This window comes from Chionomys nivalis, chromosome 18, assembly GCF_950005125.1.
Source record: "Chionomys nivalis chromosome 18, mChiNiv1.1, whole genome shotgun sequence".
Taxonomy (NCBI): Eukaryota; Metazoa; Chordata; class Mammalia; order Rodentia; family Cricetidae; genus Chionomys; species Chionomys nivalis.
Genome location: NC_080103.1, coordinates 11,592,787 through 11,604,307, shown reverse-complemented (window position 1 = coordinate 11,604,307; position 11,521 = coordinate 11,592,787). Strand labels below are relative to the sequence as shown.

The window sequence follows — 11,521 nt, the reverse complement described above, 5'->3', positions numbered from 1 at the left end:
AAGCCTGACAACTTAAGTGTGATCCCAGAAACCCACGTGGTAGAAAAGAACTGACTCCCAAAAGTAGGTTCTGTATTACATACACAGACACACACATACATACACACAGACACACACACACACACATACACAATCTAAAACATATTGCAATTCCCCAAACACTTCCCTCAGCATCTCTAAATCCTCTCTCCTGAACAGCAGAAGGGAACTGCTTCACCACCATGCTAGTGGGGTGATTTTATCCTAAGTTACAGTTGCCTGAAACTTGGCACAAAACTCTTGAGTAGACATAAGGAAAAAAATTTAAAAGTTCAGAGCAATTCTAACAAGGCAGGATGGGTTACGAAGGACACACTTTGTTTTGACTTTTAGAAGTCATTGATATCATCGTCAGGAAGGTCTTGGGCCATGACCGTGTATCACGACACAGTGTGTTAAGGGTCACTGTCTACCCATTTATATCTCAATGTTTCATAGAACAAGCACCATCCGCCCCAGCTGATGGGAAGGCTGGTTTGTTTTTGGTTCAAGATAGGTAGTTTGGATCATTTTACTTTGTTCTTTTTTTTCCTGGTGTTTGCATTTCCTTGAAAATCCTCTTGTCTATTCTAAATTTTATAACCTTCATTTTTATTTACCATGAGTTCTTGCTCTCATTACTGCTATGTTAGAAGACTGGAGGCCTGAATTTGGGTGAGAATTGTCTTTATGGGAGCTGAGACTTTCAGATCTTAAATCCACCACCCTCTGTCCCCTCCTCTGGCATCTAGAGAAGCCCTACACTCTGAAGTGCTTTGCTCTGTGCTGTGACTGGTCATGGAAGATAAAGCCGAAAGTGATTCAAGAATGGTCTATTCTAAGGGAGTAAGATTAAGCACACAGAAATAATAAGTCTTACAGGAGAAAATAGAACCATTTAACAAGAAACCAACCTCCCTGGATCTGTCTCGTGTGTGGGCTTGATGTTTAGATGGATCACCCAACTGTGATTGTTTCTCATTTGTTTCTGGATGGTGGCCAGAAGAAACCCAGAGGAGGCTCCTCCAACAGGAGCTATTGTCTTGTTCTTAGGGCAGGCATGAGTGAGTTCCACAGCTTCAGAGATGTTCAGCATGGAGGGACAACTGACCTGAAGTGATGGGGGAGGCTTTATTTGTTTTTACCGTAGTCTTTAATGAGTGGCACCATTTGTACTCACCCTCCTGGTCAATTCGGTCCCTCTCCCTGCCAGCCCCTGCTATGCTAGAGACATTATATATCATTGTGTTTAATGGTATTTTCCCCCTACAGATCAAACTTTTATATTTAAACCACCACCTGTAACTAACCCTGATGCCTAGTCGTTCTGTGAAACACTGAACAGTCCTCGTGGACTTGGGTAACACAACTCCCTCCGAGAGCACCCTCTCTGCACTTGGGATTTAAAGGGGTAATAATCAAAATATACTGCCCTCAATTTGTAAAACTATTAAGAGGGGTTTCCAGCTCTCAACCTCAAGTAAAGAAAGCATAAATTAAGACTATAGATGTCAGAGAAACATGTAGCCCACATCGCAGGTCTTATTTCTTAACTGTTTGAGAATCAAACCTTTGGGATCAGGTACAAAACTGCCAGTGTTTCACTGTCTGGCCTAAGACCATCTGCTTAGCCTCTAAAGCCCCTGTTATCTCATATGTTGAAAGCAGACTGGTTTTTTAAAAACTCATATAAAGTCCTATGTGTTGGGCTATGTGCAGGCATTGGCTACACAGCAGAAAATACAACAGGCATGTCCCTACCACCCGAGAGCTTAAAGTCTAACAGGATTAAGATGAAAGAATCAAGACAATATCAAAGGTCTGTCCATTAAAATTGCTCATTAAATGTTCATTCTCTCCCATTTAATTTTATGTATGTGATCATGTATAGTACACGGAATATTACATATGGTCTGATTTGGAATATGTAACTTACAATTTCATTCTCATAACAACGTTGTCAGGAGCCCAGGAACCCACAGTATAGGTTTGTTTTCAGTATTACGATTCATGAATCTTTCATCACCGTGTGGCCTTGATTTAAATTCATGTACCCCATAGCTTTCTACTTCTGGTCCATAGTAAATCACAATAAATTCAAGGAGTAATACAGATACTTATTCAAGGACCCTTTCAAGCAATTTGTGAGGTGAATGAGAATAGATATTATTAGTAACACTATTTTATAGATTAGTGTTAAACCCCCTTCATGGTCCCCTTCGTCCCTTAGCACTAGTCCACACAAACAATGCACTCCATGGAGACTGTTCATCCCCATGACTGGTCCATCAGCTTAGAAAGATGGGCACTCCAAGAGCTGGGGAAGAAGTCATCTCAGAGTTGCACTGCGGCCACTTAGGTTTTGTCTTCTGCTTCCCAGGTGGTGAGCAATGGGTGACTGGAGTTTCCTGGGGAACATCTTGGAGGAAGTAAACGAGCACTCAACCGTCATTGGCAGAGTTTGGCTCACAGTCCTTTTCATCTTCCGCATCCTCATCCTGGGCACGGCAGCCGAGTTTGTGTGGGGTGATGAGCAGTCTGATTTCGTGTGCAACACCCAGCAGCCAGGTTGCGAGAATGTCTGCTACGATGAGGCTTTTCCCATCTCTCACATCCGCCTCTGGGTCCTGCAGATCATCTTCGTCTCCACCCCATCGCTGATGTACGTGGGGCACGCGGTACATCACGTCCGCATGGAGGAGAAGCGAAAGGACCGCGAAGCTGAGGAGCTGTGTCAGCAGTCCCGCAGCAACGGGGGTGAAAGAGTACCAATCGCCCCAGACCAGGCCAGCATCAGGAAGAGCAGCAGCAGTAGCAAGGGCACCAAGAAGTTCCGGCTGGAGGGCACACTGCTAAGGACCTATGTCTGCCACATCATCTTCAAGACCCTCTTTGAGGTGGGCTTCATCGTGGGCCACTACTTCCTGTATGGTTTCCGCATCCTGCCGCTCTATCGCTGCAGCCGGTGGCCCTGCCCCAATGTGGTGGACTGCTTTGTGTCCCGGCCTACTGAGAAAACCATCTTCATCCTGTTCATGCTGTCCGTCGCTTTTGTGTCCCTCTTCCTCAACGTCATGGAGATGAGCCACCTGGGCATGAAGGGAATCCGGTCTGCCTTCAAGAGGCCTGTGGAGCAGCCACTGGGGGAGATCCCCGAGAAGTCCCTCCACTCCATCGCGGTTTCCTCTATCCAGAAAGCCAAGGGCTACCAGCTCCTAGAGGAAGAGAAGATCGTGTCCCACTATTTCCCTCTGACTGAGGTTGGAATGGTGGAGACCAGTCCACTTTCAGCTAAGCCTTTCGGTCAGTTTGAGGAGAAGATCGTCACGGGACCCCTGTCAGATATGTCACGGGGTTACCAAGAAACCCTGCCTTCTTATGCTCAGGTGGGGGCCCCGGAAGTCGAGGGGGAAGAGCAGCCTGTAGAGGAGGCGGTGGAACCAGAAGTGGGAGAGAAGAAGCAGGAAGCAGAGAAGGTGACCGCAGAAGGGCAGGAGAGGGTCGCGGTGCCAGATGGGGAGAAAGCAGAGACCCCCGGAGTAGGGAAGGACGGGGAGAAAGAAGACCTGCAAGTTGAAAAGGTAACCAAGCAAGGTCTGTCTGCTGAGAAGGCCCCTGTGCTCTGTCCGGAGCTGACGACCGATGACAACAGGCCCCTGAGCAGGCTGAGCAAAGCCAGCAGCAGGGCCAGGTCAGACGATCTCACGATATGAAGTGGTGCAGAAGAGAGACATCCCACCTTCTGCTAATACAGACCAAGATAAAATCAGCTGGTGCCAACACACTTGGAGCCTTCGGTGTCCTTGGGGCCACCCCCACCCCTAGTTGGATAGATGCTGTCTTAGAACAGAGCAAGCTGTACAACTGGAAGACAGCCCTTCCCCTTTGTACGGGCTACCAAGGTAAACCCCTGTCCTAGTCAAGTTCCTGGTTTCACACACCTGCCCTGTCTTCTATCCCAACCACTATGGGGGGGGGGGCTTACTCTCCTCCTCATTCCCCCATGGGAAACCATCAGGTCAGATTTGTGGTTACCTCCTAACCTTTTATTAGGCTTGTCTCAAGCTCGCTGAATCAGTCAGACCCCGAACCCAGCATTTCCCTAGCAGAAGCCCCTGATCTTACATGAGTGATCTCAAACTCAAAAGCCTGCAGGATCCAGGCAGATGATTTAATAGCTAACGTGGCCCTGCTCTAATAGGATATGATAGAATATGATAGAGAGAGGTAGGGCTGTGAAGGCTGGGGCAATAGCTGGCTGCTTCCAGGAAATAGTTTCCTTGATACCTGGACATCTTTTAGAGAGAGAGAGAGAGAGAAATTCAAAATAGAATTGAAATTTTAGCAAGTTAATTTTAAATACAATACGTGGAGCAAACGCAATATGTCCAGATTTAACCTACGGGGTATCAATTTGCAACACTAGTTTACATTAATGAGCCCACATTTGCTAAGGAATTTGCCTCACTTTTTTGTGGTCTTGGTCTCTTTTTGTGGTTTCCCAACTTCATTTTATCAGTTTGAAATGTTTTAAGTTGTCAGTCCAGGAAATGCCCAGAGTTCTTGCTGACCGTTCTTTTGGGTCACTGTGCCCCCCGGTTGAAAGCAGTGGAGCCTTTGATTGGCAGGAATTATGCCCTGGGCACAGTAAGAGAGCACGCAGGCTAGCAAACCTCTCCCCGGAAAATGAAAAGGCTTTAGGCTTTCAAGCCCAATTGCAGTTTTCTTCCCTGGAGAAACAAAAATCCTTTTTAAAAAATTCTCCTCTTCTAACATCAGTATTCGGCCTAAAATCTGCATTTCCTTTTACCAGGGCTGGGAGCAGAAAGAGTTCCAAGCTAGAGGACGTCTGCCCACAGGCCTGGCCTGAGGGAGGCAGCTCTCAAGCTTTGACTACCAGCGGGGAATGACAGGGGAGGAAAGCGGCTTACTCTAGTGCCACCAACTGGATGCGCAGTCAGTAGCCAGTCACACTGTATCCCCTGGGACGCAGAGACTAAAGGGGAACCTCATAGGTCTCAGCCAACCCACCTCAAACACTGAGTCCAATCAGGGGAGAATATAAAGTACATATGCATGTTTCACACAGGGAACAATTTTTCTCGATTGATTTCCAGAACAGATGATAGATAGATAGATAGATAGATAGATGATAGATAGATAGATAGATAGATAGATAGATAGATAGATAGATAGATAGATGACTGATAGATAGACAGACAGATAATACAGATAAAATCAAGTAATGTGACCTTAGTATCTACCTATCTGATTCTTTTAAAGAGAAGGCAGGAATTCGTGTTACTGGGCTTCACATCCCATCCAGGACAACCACGAATGCGGCCCAACACAGCATCACAAATGTGCTGTCATAGTGTGGGCTACTACTATTGCTGTGACGAAACACCATGGCCACAAGCACGATGGGGAGGAAAGGGCTCCTCTGGCTTATATTTCCACTTTGTCTTCCTTCATTGAAAGAAGTCAGGATAGGAACTCAGACGGGGCAGAAACCTCCAGGAAGTGATACCGAAGCCATAAAGGGGCTTGCTTCTCGCGGTTTGCTCAGCCGCTTTATTATAGAACGCAGGACCACCCGCCCAGGAAAGGGCAGCACCTACAATATGGGCGGTCCCCTCTCTCGTCAACCGCTAATTGAAAAAATGCCCTACAGGCTTGCCTGCGGACCAATCTTTTGGAGATATTTTCTTAACTAAGGTCCCCACCTCTCAGATGGCTCTAGCCTGTATCGAGTTGACTCGAAGCTGTGCACCACACTTATGTAGAACAGTGTAAGATTCTTGCAATTTCTTTGTGCTTCAAATCCATGATTCCCCACTGTGAACTTTGTAGACAACAGAATCATAATGTCAAGAGGCCGAATATGCCGAACACCATGCCTCGGGAACTGGGTGCCAGAGATGGGTAGGAAGTGGAGGAGCTAAGTTAGTAGGGCAGAGACTTGGACCAAGGTGCCCAGAAAAACTGCCCTTCAACCACTCCTACTCCCTGGCAACACCATCTCAAAGTGTAAAATCCTTTTGCGGCCCTCTGGATACCACCCTCATTTTAACATATTTGTTCTGGATAAGCCTCCAAAAACTATCCCTCCTTATGGAAGTTAATGCTCTAATTGCCTGGTGCCACATTCTAAGCCAAAGCAATTCCGAAAATAAACTCATGAATGGTTTGTTTTCATATATATATATATATAATTATGCCTAAGAAATCTGCATTTAAAAGAGAAAGGCTAACTATATATCTATCTAGAAAACCAAAGTAACAAAATTTCAACGGAAGACTGTATCGAGCAAGGAACAGTTGAACAGAAGGCCCTGTTTACCTTCCCAACATGCGACTTTCCAGCTACTGCTGGAATCTTATCCCTGCCAGGTCATAACAGCCCGGCACGGACCTTGTCGTATGCAATGAGAACAGTAGCAAAAATCCCAAGCCCAAGAGCCCAGGGTGTTCTTGACTCTAATAGCTGCCCTATCACCCCTACAGTTGTGCTTACGGTTTAAAAAGAACCTTCTTTCTGACCAAAATCGGGGGGGGGGCATCTCAACTAGGACCTGACACAAGAGGCATGTGGTTCAGCGGTAGAGTGCTTGTCTGGTGAGAGTAAGGCTCTGAGTTCAATCCCCAGTACCTCAATTAAGACCGAATTTAAAAAAAAAAAAAAAAAAGGAAATGAAAACTAAATCCTGTTTTAAGGCTACATTGTCAGTACTGCTCAGTTGCGGAGCTGTGAGGAAAGGTTGCTGGCCTCCTTGTCTTGGCTGGATGTCAGCGGATGAAGTAGTGTCTTACTTCACTGCCCACACCTGTTGGGGCCCCCATATAAGCTGCTGCTTCTCTTTTGGCCTTCCTGACAAAACGGAGTCTATGCTGAAAGAAACAGACACAGGCGCCCAGCGATCAGGATTTTCTTCCTGTTTCTGCCAGTTAGTGGTGGAGTCATCATTGTGCCTTATCCTCTCTATACCTCAGTTTTCTGTCTACAAACAAGCAATGGCACTCGCTGCCTGCCTCCCTTCGGGGTATCATAAGAACTGATGAGTTGGCCACCTCGCCTGGAGCCTGCTTTCTGGAACCTCGCTTCCGGAGCTGTTCCTCCAACAGCAGTAAGACAGGGTGGAGAACAGGTGGGTGGCTTCCATCTGTCCCCTCAGCTCCGTGGTGAGAGTTAATCAAGGTAGACATTCTAGAAGCTAGTTTCCTCAGAGGAGACTCAACAACATTTTGATTCCATATAATGACCACAGACAGATGGGCAACTATTTAAATGATTGGAATAAGGTTCCTCTTCGGCCGCCACATAGTTCCTGTCAGGTCCCATTTGGATGGTCTGTGCTCTTTGTGGTACATCCATGCTCTCTGTTTGGGGGAAAAGACTCATGACTGATTAGGATTACGATGCTTTGGGGTTCTATTAGGTCCAGCTTTACTTCCGGTTCATTAAACAAACCCCTAGAGCACATGGTCCCGCCAATGAAAGATGCCTTGACTAGAAGACAACGGAAGTGTGGCTCCTTTCAGGGGAAAAGGGCTAATGACTGGATAGTGGTCCTTACATCCCCACTAGGAGAGGGTCTGCGCCAGGAAGGCTAGAGCCGCTCAACGTTCAGTTAGAGCTGCATGCTTGTCTGGGAAATCCCTAGCATCCAGCGCTTCATAAAAAGATCTATTTGGTTTCCATGACTTTGGCTCTTGCTGTTCAGGTGATGCATCCGACACAGTATTGAACAAATATTCCTGAAGATCAATCTGGTTTGGAGACCCACAAAAGTCACTGGCACTTTGTGAGATCTGGTGGCCACCTCTGCTCAACTCTGGGGATGACAAGTTGTCATCCTATCCCCTTGCTCTCTATGACAGCTTTCTCTAAGGTGATAGGAGTAGAAGCCTCCTCCTTCTCAAGGTCTAATTCTTCTTCTCAAAAACTTACTAACGTAGAAATAAGAAGAAGAGAAAGAAGGCCTTATCCAAACTGTACGATCATATTTTTAGTACAACCTGAAGCAATGACACTCGTCACTCCCGAAGAAGGCACAGCTCAGTAAACCAAGAGACCGTTTTATAAAAAGTGGGACAATGAGTAAAATGAGGGGATGGTCCTGAAGTCCTAAGAATCACGTTGCAGACAAACAACATCCTTAATCACACGAGAATCTGTTGCTGCAAGCAATGCCAAGGTGTTCATCTACCAGAGCTCATGTACAGAGGAGGAAGGAGTGTCAACCCCCAAGTCTGACCCACAAAAGGAAAGAGGAGCAAACAGGAACCGCTCGGCTGAAGCCACATGGAAGGTGTGGGACAAGTCTAGTAAAGACAACTCTTCCTCTTCAGTTCCTGAGGGGCAGTGGGCATGTGTGGACCCCAGCAGCACCTCCCGTTCCATCCTCCTCCTGTCTTACCCTGGCTCCAAACTAGCCCTTTGTGCATGTCATGTGCAGACAATTGCCCAGCCAAAGTTAGCGCAGCCTAGGTAAAAAGCGTAAGGACAGGTTGGATGAAGAACTTCTCTGAGCGTAAATATGTTCTATAAGATGTAGTGTGTGCCTAGAAACTACGTTTAAAGTTTCCCTTTCTAGAAATTATTGTAGTGTAACCAAATATGTCTTTGGGGAAGGGAGGGGATAAAGGAAAGGTAACTCTAGATCCAGCAGTTAAGTAAGGAGAGAGAAGCGATCTGGAAGACAGCTCGGTCTCCACTGCACTTGACACTGCCTGTAGTGGCCACCGTGTGGACGTGAGATAAACCAGAGTTTCCAGCCTCACTGTCTTCAGAAGATTTCCAGAGCAGAAAATAAATTCTAGGAGAATTCAGAAGTTTGTCTGGAGAGAAAGGAAATAGCGCCATCGCTGTCTCTGTGTGCTTTCTTGTCCATCTGGGAAGCACAAGTAAAGAATAAGTCGAGATGCACTGAGACTTAGGGCCACTGGGAAACAGCTCATGAGTGGCAACATGGAGATGCTGGTCCTGTACTCTCCAACCCTCCTCACTCTTGTGTCAGAACTAATAACTGCACGTTAGATTGTTAACAAAACAAATAAACTAGCTGGACTTTTAACCACCTTTGTTTTCTTTCTTGGCCCATCAATCAAGGCTGCCTCAGTTTCTAATTGTTATTCTTGGAGTTGGGATCCGGGAAAGGAAGGGAGCGGGGTACGCTAGTAAACAATTAATAGCTTTCTCCGGGGTAAAGAAGCCCTAGCTTGTGGGTTTTCCTTACCTGACTTGTGTAAATTCACCCACCATTGTCAATCTTGAGTTACCAGTACGCTATCCCTGGCAGAGCAATAAGAGGTCCAGTAGCGCCTTCTGAAGTTCCCCTATCATACAATGCATATGCAATATTCCACAACTATGAAAAATAACCTCAGTGCTATGGTTTGAATGTCTTCAACAGTCCATAAGATAGGAGGCTTGGTCCCCAAGCAGCTGGTGGAACATTTAAGAAGTCAGGCCTATTAGGAGGTCCTTAGGTCATCGGTGGTATGAAGTCCTTCTCACATGACCCCATGGTAGTTCCCATCTGACATCTTCATAGTTCTAACGTGACTTCCTGATAGCTCTTCAAAAGAGAGTGGTTACAAAAGGAGCAATCCTGGCCCCTTCTAGATATCTCTGCTTTCTGGCTTGAAATATGGCTGCTCACACAACATACGCTTTTACCATCTGCCTTCTACCACAGATTTGAGCTGATGCACGTGCTGTGCCGTTGAACCTCCCAAACTGTGAGCTAAATAGCACAACTTTCTTTTACTCATAGCCCGTGTCCAGCATTTTGTTGACGTGACATGAAGCTGACTCATGGAATAAAAACGATTGCAAAATAGATAGGAGGCTTTGAGTAGATGTTATCTTTGTTCCATTTTTAGGTTAATACAATCTAGCTGTTACGACTGAATGAACCGAAGAGCTGGCTTACAAAGTTCCTGAAAATTCAGCAAACAACTTGCCCCACGGTGCCAGGATTCTCCTAGGTCAAACTAGGGAGGATATGATCCAGGCAGAGCAGAAAGGCTCTCCCAGTCAGCTGAGATTTGCTCAGTATGCTTCCTCTCCTACTCCAGCAGCCCTCAGGGAGAAACAAAAGGCACCCCTGCTTAGCCATGCAGAAAAGCAAAAGGAGAGCATGTGTTCTCTTTCTTTCCCTTGAGCATTTAAAAGAGAAATAAAATGATTCATTGAGTATGAAAACAAACCGATAACCAGATTAAATTAGTCAGAAGCTTCTGCCTGGGATTTATCATGTCTCCTCTCTTGTCAAAACTCTTTAGTAATTTTTCACTTCCTATGATTAGCAAAGCCATTTGTAGCTTGTGCCCACCCACTTAGAGAATAACTCTTTTTACCTGTTGGTATTCTCTTCTTCTATATCAGCCCAATTTATCCACAAGAAACACCCTTCTGCAGTTGGATACAGACTTGATAGATTCCCCTGTCCCTTTAGTGTGTGTGTATGGGTGTTTTTCTGCAGAGATGTCTGTGAACTATGTGTATACAGTGCCTGAGGAGGACAGACGAGGGCATCAGATGCCCTGGGCTTGTGAGCTGCCATATGCGTGCTGAGAATCGAACCCAGGTTCTCTGGAAGAGCCACCAGTGCTGTTAAGTGTTGAGCTATCTCTCAGCCCCTCTAGATGGATTCTTAGTTGATTTCCTGGGTGGAAATCAGTTTTGGGGATTGACTAGGTCAATCAGACACAGTCCCTAGAATGTCACTTGTGGGATAACAGAAACTAAAAATTGGTTGGAATTCATTTATAGTGGCACAAGCTCTAGACCATCCAGATTTCCAGGAAATACCTGGTTCCTCAGACTGTGGTTTTTAGCTTTCCTTCAATTAGCTAAGCTGCTCAGAGTTTCTTCCCCCTTTCCCTGCCTTTTTAAACTTAACATGGGCCAAGTCACTTACATTGCTTACTGCAGCAATCCCACATGGTTGAACCACCTTGAAGCCTCATCCCCCACCTCTCTCTTCATGTATTCGCCTTAGTCTGATGGAACTAAGATCTAGTATCCAGTAAAGATAGTTCTGGCACACAGAAACCAATAGGCGCTATATTGTTTCAGATCCACGTCTCTTTGTTTACTAAATCTCACATACTCTAAGAAAAAGTTAGTTGCTACTTCCCTTGCAGACCCTTGATGCCCATGAGCCCTTCTATTGCCATCCTCACTTACCAAATTGTCCTGTTGGGGCTGGAGAGATGGCTCAGGAGATAAAGGCACTTGCCACCAAGCATAGGGACCTGATTTTGATCGCCAGGACGGACATGGTGGAAGAACAAGTTGTCTTCTGACTTCTAATAACATGGAATGGTGTATGTGTGCCTATATATGTATGCACATACACACACACACACACACAGAACACTAAAAATTACATGTAATTTTTTAATGTTTTAATTCACTACGACAGAGCTTTTATCCTACTTAACACTGCATATTGAGTACTTGGAACATAGTTACATTTGATGAATAAATAAA

At 45.7% G+C, this 11,521-nt stretch overlaps 1 protein-coding gene across 1 annotated transcript; it reads left to right on the top strand.

Moving 5' to 3' along the window:
• The first annotated feature begins 2,408 nt into the window (after positions 1–2,408).
• Positions 2,409–3,731, top strand: Gja8 (gap junction protein alpha 8). Its single transcript, XM_057794166.1, has one exon. It carries the CDS (start codon positions 2,409–2,411, stop codon positions 3,729–3,731), a length of 1,323 nt encoding a protein of 440 aa, XP_057650149.1.
• The last annotated feature ends 7,790 nt before the right edge of the window (positions 3,732–11,521 follow it).

What these genes read in the sequence shown, in the direction of transcription:
- Gja8 (XM_057794166.1), top strand. Translation starts at nt 2,409, where the DNA reads ATGGGTGACTGGAGTTTCCTGGGGAACATCTTGGAGGAAGTAAACGAG.